Source organism: Hirundo rustica, chromosome 3 (genome assembly GCF_015227805.2).
Source record: "Hirundo rustica isolate bHirRus1 chromosome 3, bHirRus1.pri.v3, whole genome shotgun sequence".
NCBI classification, from domain to species: domain Eukaryota; kingdom Metazoa; phylum Chordata; class Aves; order Passeriformes; family Hirundinidae; genus Hirundo; species Hirundo rustica.
The window spans coordinates 116507905-116530372 of NC_053452.1; the positions used below are offsets into that span (position 1 = coordinate 116507905).

The following is a 22468-nucleotide window of genomic DNA, read 5'->3' on the forward strand; positions in this document are numbered from 1 at the left end:
TCACGTCTCTGAATCTCCCTGGCGGCCGGCCCGAATCCGCCCAGGCTCCGGTGCTCACCTGCGCCAGCATCCCCAGCCGCGCCCCGCCAACCGGCGGTCGGGCCCGGCGCGATGCTTCCCCCGCTCCCGCTATCGCCCCGAGGATTCCCCGCGATCCCGTGCCCCAGGTGCCGCTGCCCCGCCCCAGGGGCGGCCCCGGCGCGGCCCCGCCCCGGATCCTCCCGCCGCCGCCGCAGCCCAGCGGCGCGCCCCGCGCTCGGTCGCCGCCGCGGAGTGCTCGGAGCGCACGTGGCGACGCCATGGCCCGGCTGGTGCTGCAGGACGGGTCGGTGCTGCCCGGCCGCCCCTTCGGGGCCGTCGGGGCCGCCGCCGCGGGGGAAGTCGGTGAGTGCGTGCGGGGGCCGGGCCGGGATGTGCTGGGGCGGCCCGAGACAGGAGACGGCGCGGGAAGGAGAGGGAACGGGGAACCCGGCCCGGCCCGGGCACTCCCTCGGCTCGGGGCCCCTCCGTGGGGCCCGTCCGGGGCGCGGGGCTGGGATCGGCCCGGCCGTGGCCGGCGCGGTGCTGCTCCCCATCACCCCCATCCGCATCCCCTGCAGTGTTCCAGACCGGCATGGTGGGGTACCCCGAGGCCCTCACCGACCCCTCCTACAAGGCGCAGATCCTGGTGCTTACCTACCCGCTGGTCGGTAACTACGGAGTGCCCCGGGACGAGCACGACGCCTTCGGCCTCAGCAGGGTGAGCCAGGCCCGGGGGCCGCGTGTGCTGCCCCGGTGTCGCTGCGGCTCGTGGCAGAACCGGACGCCTCAGGGTGGCATTGATGGCACGAAGTGCCAGGGCGGGACGGGGCAGGCTGCCAGGACACCGGGAGTGGCACATGGTGGCAGGAGGAGGTTTGACTCCCGGGGCCGCGGTGGGGCCGGCGGGCTCTGCCAGGGCGAGGGCTGGGCAGGGGGGACCCCGGTGCGCTGCGATTGGGGTGCCCTCGCAGCACGGGGGGTGTGGGGCTGCGTGTTTCCTCACCAGGGCTCTTCTGCGAGGTGGGAGTCTCAAACCCCTGTGACAAGGCAGGGCCGGGGCTGGGCAGAGGGGCTGCCTGAGGCCCCAGCCCCCTCCCAGCCCCTTGGCCTCCACGCTGCCCATCCCGGGGCAGAGTCCAGTGCTGCTCCAGCCGCGCTGCTCCGGCCTCTCCACGCCGACCCTGAGGGGTCTTGCTGTTAGCAGCCCTCTCCAGGTCTCTGCTGTGGCCTGTGCTTCTGGGGACCAGAGCCCTGATCCCATGGGACAGGATGTATGGGCATGTCTGGACGCCGCTGGCAAGGCTGTGGCCCCTGGGAGTGGTGCTTTCCCATCGGCCTGGTTCGTGCTGCGGCTGTGCCTGGCTGAGGCGTCCCGTGACGTGGGTCATGTTGGCACGTGGGCAGTGGGCCGCAGTCCAGCAGCACTGTGGGACCTGGACACCCCATCCTGGGGCTCCCCGATCCAGGGACTTTGCTGGACTAAGGCTCAGCCTCGCTGTGATAGGTGTGGGACAAGGTGGGGGCAAGTGGCAGCCCAGCACTGGGAGGGCAGATCCTGTGCTGTGGGAGTGGGGTCCGTGCTCCGTGGGGTTTCACCCTCTGCCTTGCCCTGCTCACCCTCTGTCCCCGCAGTGGTTTGAGTCCAGCAAGATCCATGTGGCCGCGCTGGTGGTGGGAGAGTGCTCGGAGACCCCCAGCCACTGGAGTGCATCCCGCTCCCTGGACCAGTGGCTGAAGGAGCAGAACATCCCTGGGCTAGAAGGTGGGACCGGGGAGACAGCAGAGTGGGCTGGGGGCTGTGGGTCTGAAACCAGAGCCGTCTCTGGAATTTTCCCTCCTGAGGTTTGACCCTCTGCTGGCATTTGGGGGTGATGATGCTGCAGGGACAGGGGGTCCTGCTGGGCTGGGGCGGGATTGTGTCTCACAGCCCGCTCGCAGGGGTGGACACCCGGGCACTGACGAAGAAGATCCGCGAGAAGGGGACGCTGCTGGGGAAGCTGGTGCCGGATGGAACCCCCGAGGGGAGCCTCTCCTTTGAGGACCCCAACAAGAGGCACCTGGTGCAGGAGGTGTCGCTGAAGGTGCGGCGGGCAGTCCGAGCGGGGCTGGGGGCTGTGGAGCCCCTCGCTGCAGGAGGCTGGCCCCAGCAGGAGTCGAGGCCATCCACTCCCCTTCCCGCAGGCGCCACGAGTGTTCAACCCGGGCGGGTCGCTGCGAGTCACGGCCCTCGACTGCGGGCTCAAGAACAACCAGATACGGTGCCTGTGCAGGCGAGGAGCCACTGTCACTGTGGTGCCCTGGGACCACCCGCTGGACCCTGCAGGTGAGATGGCAGGGGCTGGGGACAGTCTGGGCTGGGGACAGTCTGGGCTAGGGACAGTCTGGGCTGGGGACAGTGGGGTCTGGCAAAGGGACTGCATGCGTGGTTGGTGCTGGGGACAGCAGGCACCTGTGTCCTGCTCAGTGCCATGGGGTGGGGACTCCTGGTGATGCCTTGGGAAGGCTGACCTGAAACAGACTGGACAGAACTAAGAGAATAAAGCAGATATTTATTGAAAAGCCTCCCGGATCCACCTTGGGCAGGACAAGAGCCTGGCCAGGGCTACACCCAAGGTGGACTTAGAATGGTCACAAAATGGACAAACAGTCACGAGGTCTCACACTTTTATGAGTTTTGGTCCATTTGCATATTAGGATTTAATTGTCCAGTTACAACTCCAGATTGTGAGGTCTCTTCCTTCTTATTCCTCCCTTCATACCACCACTGTTGTGCTTTTGGGCCTGAAAGTCGTCCTTGGTGTCCAGCAGGAAAAGGATTTGTTTTGTCTCCCTGCCCTGTGAAGAGAGCTGACTAGCAGTTACTATGAGGCTCAGAACTGCACCCCTAGGCAGCACAGAATCTGAAAAACATGAAAGCTGAAACTTAAGGCATCATTTGTGTCATCATCCCTGGGGGCTTTGGGGCTCAGGGCCCTCAGTGTGGCACCACAGGAGCAGGGCCATGGGCTCGGTGCCTTGCTGTGGTTGGCAGGGGGGACTCTGGACTGTGGTATTGGTGTGGCTCAGGGCAGGGGGCACCACGGGGACTGGCAGGGCCTTGCTGCCACTTGAGTGGCTGTTGTGGGGTCAGAGCACCTTGGCTGCAGCCCTGCTGGGGTGTCGGGGGAGCTGCAGGCTCAGGGTGCTTCTCTGCCGGTAGCCAGGAGTGCCTGCTGTGAGCCTGTGGGGATCTTGGGGGCCCTACTGTAAAGTTGAAGGGCTGGGGGGCCCCACTCTGACCCTGCTGCACTCTTGACACAGATTTTGACGGGCTGTTCATCAGCAATGGCCCTGGGGACCCGCGGCTCTGCCAGGAGACAGTGTCCAACCTGTGCCGGGTGCTGGATGCGCCCCAGCCCAAGCCCGTTTTCGGGATCTGCCTGGGACACCAGCTGCTCGCGCTGGCCCTTGGCGCCAGCACCTACAAGATGAAGTGAGTGGGGCTCCGGAGTCACCGCAGGGGTCCTGGCAGCTGGGGCTGCCTGACACCCGTCCCACGGCGCAGGTACGGGAACCGCGGGCACAACCAGCCCTGCCTGCACGAGGACACGCGGCGCTGCTTCATCACGGCGCAGAACCACGGCTTTGCGGTGGAGGCGGGCAGCCTCCCGCCCGGCTGGGCGCCGCTCTTCACCAACGCCAACGACGGCTCCAACGAGGGCCTCGTCCACCAGCAGAAGCCCTTCTTCAGGTGAGCGTGGGGCCGTGGCTGTGGGACGGCAGGTCGCAGGGCTGCACCCGCCTGACCCCCTCCCAGTGTCCAGTTCCACCCCGAGCACTGCGCCGGCCCCACGGACCTGGAGGGTCTCTTCGATGTCTTCATGGAGGCGGCACGAGACGCGCGGGACGGGCACGGCAATGCCCGGACAGGTGGGTGTGGGTGTGGGGGTAAGTGTGAGTGTGAGGGACAGCCGGGGCCGAGGGCCGCGGGACGGGGCTGTGCGTGGGGGTGCCCTGTCCCCAGCGTGCCGCGTCCCCCCCAGTGCGGGAGCGCCTGCAGGAGTGGCTGACCTACACCAAGGCACCGGCGGGGGACGCGGACGCAGCCCGGCCCCGCAAGGTGCTGATCCTGGGCTCCGGTGGCCTTTCCATTGGGCAGGCAGGCGAGTTCGATTACTCGGGGTCACAGGTGAGCGCCCGCCCCAGGGCACAGGGGGTGGTGGGGGCCACAGGGATGGCAGGGGCCTGGGGCCACCAACCGTGACCCCTCTGCTCCCCACGAGGCCATCAAAGCACTGAAGGAGGAGAACATCCAGACGGTGCTGATCAACCCCAACATCGCCACAGTCCAGACCTCCAAGGGACTGGCGGACAAGGTGTACTTCCTGCCCATCACCCCCGAGTACGTCACCCAGGTGAGCACCCCGGGATGCTGGCTGGGAGGGGGCGATTTGGGAATGCAGGGATGCCAGAGCTGGGGGATGAGTGTTGGGATCTGGAAAACATAGGACCCAGCGTGGTTTCTGTCGCACCACCCCGTGCCCCCCAGGTGATCCGGAACGAGCGGCCTGATGGGGTGCTGCTGACCTTTGGGGGGCAGACGGCCCTCAACTGTGGCGTGGAGCTGACCAAGGCGGGTGTTCTGGAGCGTTACCACGTGCGGGTGCTGGGCACCCCCGTTGCCTCCATTGAGATGACGGAGGATCGCAAGGTCTTCGTGGAGAAGATGGAGGAGATCGGGGAGCACGTGGCGCCCAGCGAGGCTGCTGCCTCCCTGGAGCAGGTCTGGGGTAGCCCGGGGGGCCGTGGGGCAGGGCAGGGTCCTGTCCTTCCTGTTCCCACCGTGACCCCCTTGCTCCCTGCAGGCGCAGGCCGCAGCCGAGCGGTTGGGGTACCCGGTGCTGGTGCGCTCCGCCTACGCCCTCGGGGGGCTGGGCTCCGGCTTCGCCAACAGCCGGGAGGAGCTGGTGGCTCTGGTGAGCCAGGCCTTCACCCACACCTCCCAGGTGCTGGTGGACAAGTCCCTGAAAGGCTGGAAGGAGATCGAGTACGAGGTGGTGCGGGACGCCTACAACAACTGCATCACGGTACGGGGTGGAGGGAGGCCCCCAGGCCACTGCAGGGGGATGGATGTGGGGCAGGGGATGGGGATGGGGGCTCGCACTGCGCCCTGTCCCCAGGGAGGGCTCCCCGGTGCCTCCGATGGTGCTGGCACAGCTGCTGTGTGCCGTCGGGAGCTGCACCCTGCGAACCAGAGCCCTGCACCCCGTGCCGGGCTGTTCACCCCAGCTGTCCACCCAGCAGAACACCCCGTGTATTCCAGTCCCGACTGGGCAGGGGAGGGTGTGGTGGGAGCTGGGAGGAACCCACCGCCGACAGCACGTGGAGCAGTGGGGGAACCCCAAGCCTGCAGTGACCCCCCCGCTCTGCCAGGTGTGCAACATGGAGAACCTGGACCCGCTCGGGATCCACACAGGCGAGTCCATTGTGGTGGCGCCCAGTCAGACCCTCAATGACACCGAGTACTTCATGCTGAGGCGCACGGCCATCAAGGTGGTGCAGCACCTGGGCATCGTGGGCGAGTGCAACATCCAGTTTGCCCTCAACCCCGAGTCAGAGCAGGTACTTGCAGCTCCCTGTGGGTGCTGGCTCCCGCTCCTGATCCTCGGCCGGCCGGGCCCTGGGGGATCTGGGTCCTGCCCCATGCTGTCCCGCGATGCTGCAGCATCTCTGGGACACTGTGGGGCTGTCCCACGGCGCCCAGTGACCCTGCCCGCCTGCTGCCCACAGTACTACATCATCGAGATGAACGCCCGCCTCTCCCGCAGCTCGGCCCTGGCCAGCAAGGCCACTGGATACCCGCTGGCCTACGTGGCTGCCAAACTTGCCCTGGGCATCCCCCTGCCCCTCCTCAGGTAAGGTATCACCAAGGTGCTGCCCTGCTGGGCCGGCCGCAGCTGCTGACCCCTGTCACCTCCTCAGGAACTCCGTCACCAACTCCACCACGGCCAGCTTTGAGCCCAGCCTGGACTACTGCGTGGTGAAGATCCCGCGCTGGGACCTCAGCAAGTTCCTGCGCGTCAGCACCAAGATCGGCAGCTCCATGAAGAGCGTGGGTGAGCGCAGGGGGCAGCGCTGCTGGGGCGCGTGGCGGGCGCGGGGTGCGCCTGCTCACCCCACCTTCCACAGGGGAGGTCATGGCCATTGGGAGGAACTTTGAGGAGGCGTTCCAGAAAGCTCTGAGGATGGTGGACGAGAACTGCGTGGGCTTTGATCATACAGTGAAGCCGGCCTCAGACATGGTGAGCACTGGGGTTTGGGTGTCTGCTCTGGCTGTGCCGCTCTCGGGGGAGAGGTGGGCACCTGCCTCCCTGGGCCACGCTCAACCCCCGGCCTGGCAGGAGCTGGAGACGCCAACGGACAAGCGAATCTTCGTGCTGGCGGCGGCGCTGCGGGCCGGCTACTCCATCGAGCGGCTCTACGAGCTGACCAAGATTGACCGCTGGTTCCTGCACAAGATGAAGAACATCACGGACCACGCGCTGCTGCTGGAGTCGTACCGCGGTGAGCAGGGCACCATGCCGCCCGCCGTGCTCAAGCGCGCCAAGCAGCTCGGCTTCTCCGATAAGCAGGTGGCCCTGGCCGTGCTCAGGTGAGATGGGGAGGGAGGGGACGGCCCTGCTCTGCTCCCTGCCTCAATCCCGGCGCTCACCCAGCTCTGTGCAGCACCGAGCTGGCCGTGCGGAAGATGCGGCGCGACCTGAAGATTCTGCCGGTGGTGAAGCAGATCGACACGGTGGCAGCAGAGTGGCCGGCCCAAACCAACTACCTGTACCTGACCTACAATGGTTCTGAGCACGACCTGGCCTTCCGTGAGCCCCACGTCATGGTCATTGGCTCCGGCGTCTACCGCATCGGCAGCAGCGTCGAGTTTGACTGGTGTGCTGTTGGCTGCATCCAGGAGCTCCGCAAGGTCAGATGGGCCCCAGCACCCTGGGGAGTGAGGGGTGGGTGTCCCCGGTCAGAGGATGAAGCTGGGTAGGGGTTGGGGGGCTCTGGGCTCACCTTGTCCCACCCTCCAATAGATGGGCTTCAAGACAATCATGGTGAACTACAACCCTGAGACAGTGAGCACTGATTATGACATGTGCGATCGCCTCTACTTCGATGAGATTTCCTTTGAGGTGAGGGGATGGGGCCCTGACAGCTGCGGGGCTGGGTGAGGGCTGCCCTGGCCCTGTGCCAGCCGTCCTCCCGCCCCGCTTGGTGCTGCAGGTGGTGATGGACATCTACGAGCTGGAGAACCCTGAGGGTGTGATCCTGTCCATGGGCGGGCAGCTGCCCAATAACATCGCCATGGCCCTGCACCGGCAGCAGTGCCGCATCCTGGGCACCTCCCCGGAGGCCATAGACTCCGCCGAGAACCGCTTCAAGTTCTCGCGCCTGCTCGACTCCATCGGCATCAGCCAGCCCCTCTGGAAGGAGCTCTCCAACATGGAGGTGGGGCCCGGCGGACGGCGGAGGGCCGCCCCAGGGTGCTCTCCGTGTGGGCGCTGAGGTTCCGTCCCTCCCGCAGTCGGCCAAGCGCTTCTGCTGCAAGGTGGGCTACCCGTGCGTCGTGCGCCCTTCCTACGTGCTGAGCGGCGCTGCCATGAACGTGGCCTACTCGGACAGCGATTTGGAGAAGTTCCTGAGCAACGCCGTGGCTGTGTCCAAGGAGCAGCCTGTTGTTATTTCCAAGTTCATCCAGGAGGCCAAGGTCCATCCGGGAGGCTGCTCCGGCCCGGGATGCCCCTGAAAGCCACGGCCCCCACCCCAGGGACGGGCTGTGACCGTGTTCCCGCTCACAGGAGATTGACGTGGACGCGGTGGCCTGTGACGGTGTGGTGGTGGCCATCGCCATCTCGGAGCACGTGGAGAACGCTGGGGTGCACTCGGGTGATGCCACGCTGGTGACCCCCCCGCAGGACATCACCTCCAAGACACTGGAACGCATCAAGGCCATTGTCCACGCCATCGGGCAGGAGCTGCAGGTCACGGGGCCCTTCAACCTGCAGCTCATCGCCAAGGTGCCCGGGGCTGGGGACTGCGCCGTGCCAGGGGAGAGCACCCCGCATCCCCAGCCCTGCCTCACTCCGTCCCCTCTCTGCTAGGATGACCAGCTGAAGGTGATAGAGTGCAATGTTCGCGTCTCCCGCTCCTTCCCCTTCGTCTCCAAGACCCTGGGCGTGGACTTGGTGGCTCTGGCCAGCCAGGTGATCATGGGTGAGGACGTGGAGCCCGTGGGGCTGATGACGGGCACAGGCATCGTTGGTGTTAAGGTGAGTGGGGGCCGTGGGGCCGGGCTGGGGTGCAGGGCCAGGCAGCCCCTGAGTGTCCCCTCGCCCCCAGGTGCCCCAGTTCTCCTTCTCGCGCCTGGCGGGTGCCGATGTGGTGCTGGGTGTGGAGATGACCAGCACGGGCGAGGTTGCCTGCTTTGGGGAGAACCGCTGCGAGGCGTACCTAAAGGCCATGCTCAGCACTGGCTTCAGGATCCCCAAGAAGAACATTCTGCTGACCATCGGCAGCTACAAGGTCTGTGGGGTGAAGGTGCTGCGAGGCTGGGGCTTCCTCTCTGCCCTCTGACCGGCCCCCTGGTTGGTTTCAGAACAAGAGCGAGCTGCTGGCCACGGTGCGGACGCTGGAGAACCTTGGCTACAACCTGTACGCCAGCCTCGGCACCGCCGACTTCTACACCGAGCACGGCATCAAGGTCCGGGCTGGGGGCCTGCAGCGCCGGGGCCGCTCCCAGGGTGTTGCGGGGCCCTGACAGGGTCACTGCCTGCAGGTGAAGGCTGTGGACTGGCACTTCGAGGAGGCAGACAGCAGCGAGGCTGGTGCCCGGGAGACCCAGCGCAGCATCCTGGACTACCTGGCCGAGAACCACTTTGAGCTGGTCATCAACCTCTCCATGCGCAACTCGGGGGGCCGCCGGCTCTCCTCCTTTGTCACCAAGGGGTACCGCACCCGGCGCCTGGCCGTCGACTACTCCGTGCCCCTCATCATCGACATCAAGTGCACAAAGCTCTTTGTCGAGGTGGGCTGGGGCACGTGGGGACCCTGGGTGTGAGGACAGGGAGCGGAGTTGGGTTTAGAAGTCCTACCCTCTTTTGCGGGCGCTGTGTGGGTGTCACTGTGCAGGGCTTGTTTTTGGGGTGCAGCTCGGACAGGCATCGCCACCCCGGCCCTGCTCCTGACCTGGCTCCTGCCTCACGGCTGCTGCTTCTGCAGGCACTGGGCCAGATTGGGGCAGCCCCGCCGCTGAAGATGCACGTGGACTGCATGACATCCCAGAAGCTCATCCGTCTGCCAGGTGGGTGTGCAGCGGCCCCGGGGAACAGCATGGAACCAGGACAGCGCCGGGCTGGGCACACCTGAGAGTGCTGGGAGCCAGGCTGGGCACACCTGACAGCGCTGGGAGCCGGGCTGGGCACACCTGACAGCGCTGGGAGCTGGGCTGGGCACACCTGAGAGCGCTGGGAGCCGGGCTGGGCACACCTGAGAGCGCTGGGAGCCGGGCTGGGCACACCTGAGAGCGCTGGGAGCCGGGCTGGGCACACCTGAGAGCGCTGGGAGCCGGGCTGGGCACACCTGACAGTGCTGGGAGCCGGGCTGGGCACACCTGAGAGCGCTGGGAGCCGGGCTGGGCACACCTGAGAGCGCTGGGAGCTGTCCTGGGCACACCTGAGAGCGCTGGGAGCTGTGCTGGGCACACCTGAGAGCGCTGGGAGCCGGGCTGGGCACACCTGCAGGCACCGTGGTTAGAGGTGTTTGCATGCCGTGCTGGTGGGGCGGCCCTCGTCCCTCGTAGCCCCTGTGGCCAGCAGCTGCCAGTGCTGACGCTGCTACTCCCCAGGCCTGATCGATGTCCACGTCCACCTCCGTGAGCCGGGTGGCACCCACAAGGAGGACTTTGCATCAGGCACGGCCGCCGCCCTGGCCGGGGGTGTCACTATGGTGTGTGCCATGCCCAACACCAGCCCCGCTGTCACCGATGCCACCTCTTTCGCCTTGGCACAGAAGGTGAGGAGGAGCTGCTGCCAGCCTGATGCTCACATTCCCTCCTGTGCCAGCTGTGGTGGGCTCGTTGCTGGTGGCAGGACCGGTCCCACCACAGCACCCACTGCCTGTTGTCCTGCAGCTGGCTGAGGCTGGGGCCCGCTGCGATTTTGCTCTCTTCCTGGGGGCTTCCCTGGACAATGCTGGCACTCTGGGCGCCCTGGCTGGGGCAGCCGCCGGGCTCAAGATGTACCTGAACGACACCTTCTCCAGCCTGCGGATGGACGACGTGTCCCTGTGGATGGAGGTGAGCCGGAGGGCAGGGGCTGGCACAGGGCAGGGGCAGAACAGGGCAGGGGTGGCACAGGTCAGGGGCTGGCACAGGGCAGGGGCAGAACAGGGCAGGGGCGGCACAGGGCAGGGGCAGAACAGGGCAGGGGCTGGCACAGGGCAGGGGCAGAACAGGGCAGGGGCAGAACAGGGCAGGGGTGGCATGGGGCAGGGGCTGCATGGGGTAGGGGCTGGCAGTGGGCAGGGCTGGCACGGGGTAGTGGCAGCACGGGGCAGGGCTGGCACAGGGCAGGGGCTGGCACAGGGCAGGGCTGGCACAGGGCAGGGGCTGCATGGGGCAGGGGTGGAACAGGGCAGGGGTGGAACGGGGCAGGGGTGGAACGGGGCAGGGCTGGCAGTGGGCAGGGGTGGCATGGGGTAGTGGCAGCACGGGGCAGGGGTGGAACAGGGCTGGTGTGGCACAGGGCAGATCTGCTCCCGGCACCAGTGCCCACCAGCCCCATTCCCCCCAGCACCTGGAGCAGTGGCCGCGGCACCTGCCCATCGTGGCCCATGCGGAGCGGCAGACGGTGGCCGCCGTGCTGATGGTGGCCCAGCTGTACCAGCGTCCTGTCCACATCTGCCACGTGGCCCGCAGGGAGGAGGTGAGCGGGGCGAACGGCGGGTTCCAGGGGTGCAGACGGGACCCTGCGGGTTCCCCACTAACCTCGGCTGCCCCAGATCCTCCTCATCAAGGCGGCCAAGCAGAGGGGGATCCCGGTGACGTGCGAGGTGGCCCCGCACCACCTCTTCCTGAGCCGGGACGACCTGGGGCGCCTCGGGAAGGGCCGCGCGGCCGTGCGGCCGGAGCTGGGCACCCGCCAGGACGTGGAGGCGCTCTGGGAGAACATGGACATCATCGACTGCTTTGCCACTGACCACGGTAACTCCCCAGGGATGGTGGCTGAGGGGCGGGGACCGCGGTGGGGACGGTCTCCGGTGACCAGCCCCATCCGGCAGCACCCCACACGCTGGAGGAGAAGCAGGGCCAGGAGCCGCCCCCCGGCTACCCTGGCCTGGAGACCATGCTGCCGCTGCTGCTGACGGCCGTCTCCGAGGGGCGGCTCAGCGTGGAGGACATCGTCCAGCGCCTCTATGAGAACCCTCGCAAGATCTTTGGGCTGCCGGCGCAGGAGGACACCTACGTGGAGGTGTGTCCTTGCCCACCCGCCCCGGGTCCAGCCCCTACCCTTCTGCCTCTGACCCGTTGTCCTGGCACTGGCAGGTGGACCTGGAGCACGAATGGATCATCCCCAGCAGCACAGTCTTCTCCAAGGCCCGCTGGACCCCCTTTGAGGGCATGCAGGTGAAGGGCACAGTGCGGAGGGTAGTCCTGCGTGGGGAGGTTGCCTACATCGATGGGCAGGTAAGGTCCTAGGTCCTTTTATTCCTGTATTTAGGGTGTTCCCCCATCACAGAGGAGGTCCCCCGGTGCTTAGCCCGTTTCCCTAATCCCATCTCTGCCGTGGCTGCAGGTGCTGGTGCCCCCTGGCTATGGACAGGATGTGAAGAAGTGGCCCTCAGGAGCTGCACTGCTGCCCCATGGGGCCCCCACCAAGGAGAGCGTGAAGGTACTGGGGTGTCCGGACCCGGCAGGGGCTCCCTCTCAGCCCTGGCTGCAGCTCGGTCCGTCATTCCAGACGCCTGAGCAGTCCCGGCACGTGGCCAGTGACGCGCTGCGTGGACGAGCCCACAGCCCCCGCCGGGCCGGCGCCGCGGGTGACGCGCGCTTCCACCTCCCGCCCTGCATCCACCGGGCCTCCGACCCCGGGCTGCCAGGTAGGGGGGCGGGCAGGCAGCGGGCGCGCTGCCTGGGGGCCGGGTCTGGGAGCGTGGCTGGGCGGCCCCGCTGATGCCAGCCCTTGTGTCCCGTTCAGCATTCCGGAGGCTGGGAGCCGCGCACCGCCCGGGCGCCCAAGGCACCGGTAACGTCGGGGGGGGCTCACTGATGGCACTAACTGCGGCCCATGAGTGCATCCCCTCCCCCAGGTGCCGTGCAGGCCCCGGGCTGCCTGCTCTGCCCACCACGGGCCCCTTCCGGCACCCGGCACCACCGGGTGCTGCGGGACAGGGCACGGCCATGCCGCCCGCTCCCCTCCTGCCCCGGCCTGCACGGCGCCTCGGGGACCCCTCACCTGCCAGAATGATCTGGGGGGCGGCCAGTTGGGAATTTCGGGGCGTGCGGGGAGAAGGGAGAGGGTCACGGTGCAGCGTGGGGCTTGGACTGCCTCTGTCTGGCTGACCATCACCCCGGCGTTGGTCCCGTCTTCATTTCACCTGGTGTTGCCAAGTGCCAGGAGGGCTGTGCCACGCTGGCAGCGCCCTGGGAGGAGAGCGGGGCCCGAGGTGCCGTCTCTCCCCACAACCCCTAACGCCACCGCTCCCCTCTCCCACCCAGCCGAGGACGCTCGTGAGAAGGGCAGCAGGAAGGCAGCAGAACCAGGTGAGTGCAGCAGGGCCCAGGGTGGGGATCCGGGGTCCGTGGCTGGCGGCTGGGCTCCTCAGGGCACCCCCGTGGGCTGACGGGCTGCTCTCGGTGTCACAGATTCAGCGCCAGTCCAGGACAGCCACTTCTACCCGCTGGGCCCAGTCCCGCGCCAGGCGTCCCCTCAGCGCGCCCCCCACCTCCAGACCTCGCTGCCGCCGCACCCCCTTGTCGGGCAGCACGTGCTCTCTGTGCGGCAGTTCTCCAAGGACCAGGTGCCCGGCCGGGCGGGCGCGGGGGCTGTGGGTGCCGTGGTGCTCCCTGTGCCCCGGCTGAGCCCCGGCACCTCCCTGTCCCCACAGCTGTCCCACCTGTTCAACGTGGCGCACACCCTGCGCTTACTGGTGCAGAAGGAGCGCAGCCTGGACGTCCTCAAGGTGAGCCGTGCAGTGCGTACCTGTCCCCAGGGCACCCCGAGGGAGCCCAGTAGCGGGCGAGGCTGCCAGGGCTCCCCAGGGTGACAGCCCGGCCCCGGCCCTGCAGGGGAAGGTGATGGCCACCATGTTCTACGAGGTGAGCACGCGGACCAGCAGCTCCTTTGCAGCAGCCATGAGCCGGCTGGGCGGCTCCGTCCTGTCCTTCTCTGAGGCCACCTCCTCGGTGCAGAAGGGCGAGTCGCTGGCCGACTCCGTGCAGACCATGTGCTGCTACGCCGACGTGCTGGTGCTGCGGCACCCCCAGCCTGGCGCCGTCGAGGTGAGAGGGGCTGAGGGGAGCCGCTCCTTTGGAGGCACTCTGCCGCCACGGCAGGGATGGTGACGCGCGCTGTGGGGCGGGGACGGTCCCCGGCTTGGGTCCCGGCACCGTGGGCCTGGTGGGAGCCGTGTCCTGCCCGCACTCACCTGCCCTGCCCTGCCCACCCTCCCAGCTGGCCGCCAGGCACTGCCGCAAGCCGGTGATCAACGCCGGGGACGGCGTGGGGGAACACCCCACGCAGGCGCTGCTGGACATCTTCACCATCCGCGAGGAGCTGGGCACGGTCAATGGGATGACGGTGAGGTGCACGGGCCGGGCGGCACAGGGGGTCCTGCCTAGGCCCTGGGGGGCCCTGGACAGGCTGTGCTGACCGCTCTCCCCAGATCACCATGGTGGGTGACCTGAAGCATGGACGCACGGTGCACTCCCTGGCCCGCCTGCTCACCCAGTACCGCATCAACCTGCGCTACGTGACCCCTCCCGGCCTCCGCATGCCCCCCGACATCACCAGCTTCGTGGCCTCCAAGGGCATCCAGCAGGTGAGGAGCGGGCTCGGGGGCTGGCCCCCACACACTCTCTGGCCCCATGCCCCTCCCCAACCTTACGGTGCTGCCACAGGAGGAGTTTGGGAGCATCGAGGAAGCGCTGCCGGACACGGATGTGCTCTACATGACCCGCATCCAGAAGGAGCGCTTCCAACGGGCTGAGGAGTATGAGGCTGTGAGTGAGGGGGACCTGGGTGCCGCTGCCCTCCAGGGCCTGGAGACTCCCCTGCCCCAGCTCAGGGCTCGGTGTGTTCCTGCAGTGCTTCGGGCAGTTCATCCTCACACCCCACATCATGACCCGAGCCAAGGAGAGGATGGTAGTGATGCACCCCCTGCCCCGAGTCAACGAGATCAGGTGGGGAGTGGGGGATGGATGCTGGGGCCAGGGAGGTGTCTGGGGGAACGAGGTGTGGAATACACGGGGCAGGAGGGGGGTTAGTCAGGGCATGGGGGCTGTAGGAGCGCTCCGGGGCAGTGGTGTGAGCGGGGAGGCTGGCAGGGGCCTGGAAGCTGCCGTGTGCTGGGAGTGTCCGGGAGAGAGCCAGGGGCGTCTGGGGCAGAGGACTGCATGGGCAGGGCTGGGGAGAGCTCCGAGCGACGGGGGCTGCGGCTGCTGGGTCTGGGGGGGACAGGATCCACTGTACGGGTGTCAGGACTCGCACATGGGTCAGTGGTTCCGGGGGGAATCCTCAGGGGCCTGGGAGGATGCCAGAGGTTCCGGGATGAGGGGGGGTTGGGGATCCCCGGGTAGGTTCGGGATCCCGGGTGTGTTCAGGGGTGCTGGGCGGGCTCGGGGATCCCAGGTGGGTTCAGGATCCTGGGCACGTTGGGGATCCACGGGTGGGTTTGGGATCCTGGGCGGGTTCGGGGATCCCAGGTGAATTCGGGGATCCCGGGTGGCTTCGGGTACTCTGGGTGGGTTCGGGGATCCCCGGGTGGCTTCGGGTACTCAGGGTGGGTTCGGGATTTCCCGGTGGGTTCGGGTACCACGGGTGGGTTTGGGGATCCTGGGCAGGTTCGGGGATCCCCGGGTAGGTTCGGGATCCCGGGCGTGTTCAGGGATGCTGGGCGGGCTCGGGGATCCCAAGTGGGTTCAGGATCCCGGGCGGGTTCGAGGATCCCCGGGAGGCTTCGGGTACCACGGGTGGGTTCGGGTTTTCCCGGTGGGTTCGGGTACCACGGGTGGGTTCGGGGATCCCGGGCGGGTTCGGGATTTCCCGGTGGGTTCGGGATCCCCGGTGCCGGTTCCCGGTGCCGGTGCCGGTTCCCGGTGGTGACGTCATCCCGCAGCGTGGAGGTGGACTCGGACCCGCGCGCCGCGTACTTCCGGCAGGCGGAGAACGGGATGTACGTGCGCATGGCGCTGCTGGCCACCGTGCTGGGCCGCTACTGACCAATAAACGCTCTCGGTCGCGACACACGACATCGCGCCGCGACACGCGTCACCGCGCCGCGACACGCGGGGCCATGGCGGCGCTGTGGAGGGGCTGCGGGCGGCTGCTGGCGCGGCGGCCCGGGGCGGCGCAGGCGCTCACGGCCGGTAAGGGACGGGCCCGGCCCCTGCGGCGGCCGCGCCCCGAGAGCCCCGGGCCCCGCACACGGCTCCCCTGCCCTGCCCCTGCCGGCACACGGGCCGCCCTTCCCGGCACACAGGCTCCTCCTGCCCCTCCTGGCCCCTGCTCTCCCCCTCCTCGCACGGCCACAGCCGCCCCGTCGTGTGCGCACCCCCGCGGGACGCAGGGCAGGACACAGCCGGGGGCTTCCAGTGCCTCAGGGTCTGTCTTAAGGGAAGAGGTGCGGCCGTGCCCCGGCTCAGCAGTATGTCACACCAGCGGAGGGGCCGTGTCGGGGTCTGTGCTGCGGCCAGGGCTGTAGTGAGGGCTGTAAGGAAGCGCAGCCTTCACAGCCAGCACGGGGGGAAGTTGTCCTGGGGCCCCTCTCCCCTGGGAGGGGATGGATGCTGAGCCGTAACTCAGCCTGGGAATTTGCTGGGGATTCACAAGGGCTCGGCTCCTCACTGTTTGCCAGCAGTCAGTGGTGAAGGCATAGAGGAGCTGCCTGAGGAAAGGCTCCCAGAGCTGCACACGGAGGATTCAATGTCCCTCGCTGCTGCTGCTTGCAGAGCCGTGAGGTGCCGCAAATCTGCCCTGGTGCTGGCTCGTGGCTTTGCTGCTTCAAGGATTTGCAGCCCTGGGGCACCAGGCGGCTCTGCCCCCACTGCCCTGCTCCCTCCCCGCGGCCAGCCCGAGCCTGAGGTGGTGGGAGAGCGTGTCCTGCTTGTGCCGTATGTTCTCAGGGCTGTGTAGGGCTGTGCTGCACCGATGGTTGGAAGCTGGGGGGGCCCTGCGTGCTCCCTGCTGCACCTCCTGCTTGCACCCTCCCTGTCACCACCCCTTCTCCCCGGCCCTGATTGTCCCTGCCCTGCCACCACTGCCCTTGCCCTCTTGCTCCCACCCACCCAGGATGCTGGCAAAGCACAGCCCCGGGGCTGGGGGTGCCCTGCTGAGCCGGGGGCTCCCCTCGCTGTGCAGGCCCTGGCCCTCAGCCCTGGTAGCCGCGGGGGCTGGCACGATGCTCCCCTGCCTGGCTGCTGGGGCGCTGCCAGGCCGCTTAACTGTTCCTGCTGTTATTTTTATCGGATGTCATGGAGTCTATTGCTGGCGCCCGCAGCGCCGGGTGCTGCTGGCAGCCCCTCGCTTGGCCGGAGGCCGGTGTAGAGCTGGGAGGAGCTTCCCGGGGCTGGCCCTGCTCGCTGTGGCCCTGGGCCGGCTCTGGCCTTGCCTCTGCTCTGCCTGTTGCTGCTGTGGCACAGCCCCTGCCCCCAGGGCTCTGCCAGCCTGCAGCCGTGCGGGGCTCGGCCTCTCCGGGGATGCTGGGCTGGTGCTGGATACGGCTCCACCGGCACGGAAGCTTCTGCCCTCGGGCTGGGCTCTCCCTGCTGCGGCAGGTGCCCAGCTCCAGCCAGGGGGGCTCGAGCACTCCTGCTCCCCTCGGAGCTTCCACAAGGGATCCCCATCCGTGGTCAGGCTCAGCCTCTCGGCTGCTGGCCGTGCAGTGGTCCCTGCAGCTTCCTGGGTGCTGTGCCCTGTGCCAGGTACATCCCAACCTCCAGCCCTGCGTTCTCTCGCTGCTCCCAGAGACCCCGGTGCTGCCAGCTGGGGCCGGGCCAGGGAGCTGCTGGCAGCTGGCCGTGCCCACTGCGTGCAGCCCCGCTTGCTGGCCGAGCTGCCGTCCGAGGGCTCCAGGGTCGGGCAGGGCTTTGCCTCCTGCATCCTGGGCCCTGGGCCAGGCTGCCAGCAGGGCCTGGACACAGTGGGCAGGAACACGTGCCTGCAGCCGTGACCCTCCTGTCCCCCTGTGCCTGTGGAGAGCAGTCTCCTGCTCCTGCCATGCCAATGCCATGGGCACAAAGATGGTGCCCTGCTTAGGTTTGGGTCCCATTCAGGGTCCTCTGGTCACAAGAACAACACCCCGGGGATGGGCTAGGCACCCCGGGCACCAGGTTTGGCTGGGATGAAAGTTCCAGCCCCACACAGGAGCCGTGGCCGGGCTGCGCTGGTGGCACCCATGGCAGGCACTGTTGCCGAAGTCATTGCAGGGGGCTGGACCTGGCTGCATCCACAGGGCCGGGAGGGGATGCACAGACAGGTCTGTCCCTCCTGGCACAGCCTCATCCCTTCTGGGTGCTGTACCCCGAGCCTTCGGCGCTGGATGAGTAGCAATGGTGCCCATGGTGTTCCCCGTGAGGGCCGTGCCCCTGCACCCAGATCCTGGGGGTGCCCTGGCTGTGCTCCCCGTGCGGTCCAGTGCCTGCCTCCAGCCCTGCCCAGTGCCCCTGTGAGCTGGTGGGGCTGCTCTGCCCTCACAGGGGGTGTGGGGTCTCTCAGGGCTGGAGGCAGACCCTCAGACCCTGGGGCTGGTCTGGGGTGGGAGATGGAGCCCGTGAAGCAGCAGTTGGTGCTGCTGGGAGCGCAGCAGCTCTGTGGGGCTGCAGAGCCTGGGCTGGCCCTGGGTGAGCTTTGGGGGCTGTGTGCCATGGTGTGGGGACACGGAGCTGGGCCCTTGCTCGTGAGCAACCACTGACGAAGTCCCTGGGGCAGGGCTGGTCGTGGCTGGGGCTGCGGGGACGGGGGTGCTGGGGCTGGCAGGATGAGGGCTCGCCGGGCTCAGGGCTTCCAAGGACGGAGCAGAGCGGCAGCGGGGCTGGAGACCTGCCAGGGAACCGTCCCAGGGGGAGTGGGGAGAGGGAGCAGGAGCCGCCAGGGCCGGGGGAGCGGCTGGAGAAGGCAGCACTGGGCCAGCTGAGTTGCGTCGAAGGGGTCAGGGGTGTAGGATGGAGCAGGAGCTGCCAGAGACCCAGCCGGGCAGCACCCCACCGGGGACACTGATCTAGAAACCGGGCCAGGAGCTGTGCCAGCAGCCGGCTGTGGCAAGGGGCTGGGGCAGCCTGGGCGGTGGGGAGAACGTTCTGCCCTTGCTGGCTGGTGGGGTGGGGGATGCAGGCAGGGAGCTGCTCTCCAGGGAGGGGATCATGGTCGGCAGAGGCTGCCCGGTGTCCGGGGAGAGGTTCGGGGGTGCTGTGGGAAAGGCTGAGTGCAGATCGCGGGCAGGCTCTGCTCTGAGAGCCCCAGGCAGCCCCGTGTCCGGGTCACAGGGAGGAGTGCGGCTGGACGCCGCTCTGACCAGAGATGCTGTGGTGTCCTGAGAGGCCTGAGGCGCTCGGCAGAGTGGCACACCTGTGCCATGGGGTTTGGTGCAGGTTTGGAGCTGCAGCTGGGGCAGAGCCGGCAGGGCTGGAACAGGCTCGGGCACCCTGGGGCAGGGGCCCCGCTCTGGGCAGGTCACGCAAGGGTCTTGCCTGCCTAAATGGGCTGTGCTGGTTGCAGGGGCCCTCATGGGAGCTGGGGATGTGATTGCACAGCAGCTGGTGGAGCAGCGGGGGCTGCGTGGGCACCACTGCACCCGCACCCTGAAAATGATGGCCATTGGCTTCTGCTTTGTGGTGAGTGGGATGGGATGGGACGGGATGGGACGGGACGGGACGGGATGGGATGGGATACATGGCATGGCATGGGATGGCATGGCATGGCACGGCACGGGATGGATGGCATGGCATCCATGCCCCACACTGGGGGCACGGCATGGATGGGATGGGATGGGATGGGATGGGATGGGATGGGATGGGATGGGATGGGATGGGATGGGATGGGATGGGATGGGATGGGATGGGACGGGACGGGATGGATGGGATGGGATGGGATGGGACGGGACGGGATGGGATGGGATACATGGCATGGCATGGGATGGCATGGCACGGCATGGGATGGATGGCATGGCATCCATGCCCCACACTGGGGGCACGGCATGGATGGGATGGGATGGCATGGCATGGCATGGGGGGCTCCTTCAGCAGACCATGGTGGTGCAGTGTGAGTTGGGCCATCCTGGTGCCGCCTCCAGCAGCCATGGGATGGGCCAGTTCTGTGGAGCAGGAGCAGCATAGGACAAGCTTGTCTTTGTGGTCCAGAGCTGGAGCAGGGCCATGTAACCAGCCCTGGAGCCCCCCAGCCCTGACTCCTGTGACCAGTGAGGACAGATGCTGCTCCTCACCCGCTGGCTCCTGCAGGGCCCTGTTGTGGGCAGCTGGTACAGGATTCTGGATTGGCTCATCCCAGGGAATACGAAAGTTGTGGCTGTGAAGAAGGTGATCCTGGACCAGGTTGGTGTGACGTGGGTGAGGGTCCCACACAGGACTGGGGCAGCAGGACGGGGGAGTGGGGACAGCCGTGTCCCTGTGGCAGGTTCCCAGCCTGCTCTGAGAGCCCCGTGCCCGATCTGGGCCCAGCCTCGCTGCAGTGGAGGGCTGGGGTGGGCACTGTCGCAGAAGCTGGCCATGGCCAGCCTTGCTCCGAGCCGAGCACCACAAGCTCCTCAACATGGGCCGGGGCTCCTCTCTCGCAGGGGGGTTTTGCTCCGTGCTTCCTTGGCTGCTTCCTGGCTGTCACCGGGGCCACCAACGGGCTGTCGGTGCAGGATAACTGGTCCAAGATCCAGCAGGTATGTGCTGCTGCCCTGTGCCACCCTGGGGCCCTGGCAGGCCCTCGCCGTGTGCTGGCTGCTCCCGTTTTTGCCCGTGTCCGTGCCCAGGCACTGGGTCCCAGGCCCTGCATGTGTCAGGTGCCCAGGGCTGCCAGGTACTGGTGCCAGGGCCAATTCCTGTGGCATGGGTCCTGTGGGCGAATCCTGGGGTCCCACCTGGGCCAGGCATGGGTGCCATGGGCGCACTGTCCAGCCCTGCTCCTGGCAGGGTCTCCAGAGCAATTACCGAGATGACTCCCATTAACAGTAATTGCTGGAAACCGGTGTGAACACTGAGTCAGCATGTCCAGAGTGAGTCACTTGGGAGTGGGTGCCCCCCTGCCACAGGATGAGGCGTGCTGGGGTGGTCGTGTGGCTGCCAGGAGTGGCAACACCAGCCTCGCTCGCTGATGCTGCCAGAGCTGCGTGTGAACGGCCCCAGCCTGGCTGGAGCTCTGCCCGAGTGCCACCACCGAGTTCATTCCTCTGCACGGGGGCACCCCGTCACTGGCCCGCTGCACACTGGGCTGCCAGTGCCTGCCCCTCGTCCTGGCCCAGAGGGCAGGGAGCGGATCCTGGGGCAGGATCACACCGCCTCTGCTCCCGCCAGGCTCTGTGCAAGCCACAGCTGGGGTATGGGGTGCTCCGAGGCACCCTAAGGGCACACATGAACAGATCGTGGGCACAGGCGGCACTCTGAACGCTCCCATCCATCTTCCCGGCTGCATCCTGACTGGCTCCTGCCGTGGATCCTGCCTTCCTTCCCCAGGGAATCCTCCACGCTTGGTGATTCGTGCGAGCTGCGGCTCCTGGCGAGCCCTGACCTGGAAGGGGGTGATGGGCTGGGGGCTGGGCAGCAGCGCTGGCAGCACCTTCACCCCTGGCTTGGGGCGCATCCGCCTCTCCCCACGCAGAGGAAGCGTCAGCAGAGCATCCATCACCGCGCACCGCTCGCCCCGTCCTGGGCTGCTGGCCAGCGCCGGGAGGAGCCCGTCCTGCTGGCTGAGTCACGGCCAAGCTGGATCGGGGACTCGTCCTGCTGCCGTGGGACAGGGATGCGGCACGGCCGTGGCTGTGGCACGAGGACCAGGCAGCGCCTTGGACTCCCGGAGCAGCTGCCCCAGCTCGGAGCCTTTCTCCGTTCGTGCCGCGTGGTGCCCAGGACAGGGCTGGGGGAGCGCTGAGCTGCGAAGGGGCTCACGGCCCACACTGGGGGGACGAGCTGGTCCTGGCCATGGCACAGAGGGCTCTCGGTGGGCATGGTTCTGGTCACTCTGCCTGCCGCCCTCATGGCCCTGGGAAGGCGTGGGCAGGGCTGCAGGGCTCCATGCCCAGCAGTGTGGAGCTGGGGGCACCAGTGGCAAACATGGGGGCTCTCTGTGTGGTCACACCTCTTTTTCCTTGCAGGACTACATGGATGCCCTGATGACCAATTACTGTGTGAGTGCTGGCAGATCTCTGTCCCTGTCCCTGTCCCTGTCCTGTCTCCTCCATGGGGCTGCCATGGGCTCTGTGGGACACCCTGAGTTCCAGGCTGGGGAGGGTGTGGGGCAGGGATCCTGGCAGGGTTCCTCACCGCTCCTCCTCTTCTCTGCCCAGATCTGGCCACCCGTGCAAATTGCGAACTTCTACTTTGTGCCTCTGCAGCACAGGTAGTGTTGCGGCCCTGGTGCCCCGCCCCTGTCCCCTGGGCCAGCAGCTGCACGCCCTGTCCCCTCTGTCCCCAGGCTGGCCGTTGTCCAATGTGTTGCCATCGTCTGGAACTGCTACCTGTCCTGGAAAGCGAATCGGATGTGAGACAGAAGCCGTGTCCCATCCCTGTCCCCGGCCTGTGCGCTGCCTGTCCCCAGTCCGAGGGGGGCACATGTGGCCGTGGACAGGCTGGGACACGCAGGCTCCTGCCAGCATCCATCCTGCTCTTTCCTCGGGGGAGCACCATCCCCTGTGGCCACAGCCCCCACTGCCCCAGGGAGAAGACGGTGCCAGGACAGGCCTGGATCCGCTCTAGCCGTGCTGTGCAGCAGCTCTGCCCGCGATGCGCTTCTCCAGCTGTGCTCAAGCATTCCCGAGCCCTTGCCTGCACGCAGGGTGCTCCTGCCCCGAGTGTCGCTCTGACCTTCCCCGTGGCACGCCCTGAGGGACAAGAGGAGAGGGAATGGAGCGGGGCTGGCCCTGGGCTGGCTGTGCCGTGGGCACAGAACTGGTGTCACTGCAGGCTGAGGGTGCTCCCCCTGAAGACGGGGTTTGCTGTGGCGGTGCTGTGGACAGTCGGAGCATCAATAAACTGTGATCTTCA

General features: G+C 67.5%; 2 protein-coding genes across 4 annotated transcripts; both read left to right on the top strand.

Moving 5' to 3' along the window:
- The first annotated feature begins 290 nt into the window (after positions 1-290).
- On the top strand, positions 291-15514 carry CAD (carbamoyl-phosphate synthetase 2, aspartate transcarbamylase, and dihydroorotase). Of its 2 annotated transcripts, XM_058419799.1 has the most exons (44): positions 291-384; positions 600-739; positions 1654-1783; positions 1960-2102; positions 2203-2344; positions 3322-3493; positions 3566-3751; positions 3818-3930; positions 4044-4189; positions 4284-4415; positions 4550-4783; positions 4866-5087; positions 5434-5622; positions 5791-5907; positions 5975-6116; positions 6190-6302; positions 6402-6652; positions 6727-6973; positions 7086-7184; positions 7276-7500; positions 7577-7759; positions 7851-8069; positions 8154-8321; positions 8392-8574; positions 8648-8752; positions 8828-9076; positions 9271-9352; positions 9896-10062; positions 10181-10345; positions 10842-10973; positions 11050-11251; positions 11329-11519; positions 11594-11734; positions 11844-11939; positions 12009-12147; positions 12767-12811; positions 12914-13068; positions 13156-13230; positions 13337-13549; positions 13722-13847; positions 13933-14088; positions 14168-14269; positions 14355-14449; positions 15385-15514. In XM_058419799.1, the coding sequence occupies exons 1-44, from the start codon at positions 300-302 to the stop codon at positions 15485-15487; spliced, it is 6720 nt and encodes a 2239-aa protein (XP_058275782.1). In that variant the 5' UTR covers positions 291-299; the 3' UTR covers positions 15488-15514. The 2 variants fall into 2 exon arrangements, with proteins under 2 accessions (XP_058275782.1, XP_058275781.1); XM_058419798.1 differs by having other exon boundaries at positions 6190-6652.
- Positions 15515-15589: 75 nt separating this feature from the next.
- On the top strand, positions 15590-22468 carry MPV17 (mitochondrial inner membrane protein MPV17). 2 transcript variants are annotated; one of them, XM_040058801.1, is made up of 7 exons: positions 15590-15634; positions 18981-19096; positions 19721-19813; positions 20056-20151; positions 21580-21612; positions 21772-21824; positions 21900-22468. In XM_040058801.1, exons 2-7 carry the CDS (start codon positions 18989-18991, stop codon positions 21967-21969), a joined length of 453 nt encoding a protein of 150 aa, XP_039914735.1. In that variant the 5' UTR covers positions 15590-15634; positions 18981-18988; the 3' UTR covers positions 21970-22468. The 2 variants fall into 2 exon arrangements, with proteins under 2 accessions (XP_039914735.1, XP_039914736.1); XM_040058802.2 differs by having other exon boundaries at positions 15612-15634; positions 19622-19813.

Bases quoted from the DNA above. Each gene is read 5' to 3' on its own strand.
- MPV17 (XM_040058801.1), top strand. From the start codon at position 18,989: ATGGGAGCTGGGGATGTGATTGCACAGCAGCTGGTGGAGCAGCGGGGG. The intron at 19,097-19,720 runs GTGAGTGGGATG...TGGCTCCTGCAG, and splicing joins CCATTGGCTTCTGCTTTGTG to GGCCCTGTTGTGGGCAGCTG. The intron at 19,814-20,055 runs GTTGGTGTGACG...CCTCTCTCGCAG, and splicing joins AGAAGGTGATCCTGGACCAG to GGGGGTTTTGCTCCGTGCTT.
- CAD (XM_058419798.1), top strand. From the start codon at position 300: ATGGCCCGGCTGGTGCTGCAGGACGGGTCGGTGCTGCCCGGCCGCCCC. The intron at 1,784-1,959 runs GTGGGACCGGGG...GCCCGCTCGCAG, and splicing joins GAACATCCCTGGGCTAGAAG to GGGTGGACACCCGGGCACTG. The intron at 6,117-6,189 runs GTGAGCGCAGGG...CACCTTCCACAG, and splicing joins CAGCTCCATGAAGAGCGTGG to GGGAGGTCATGGCCATTGGG.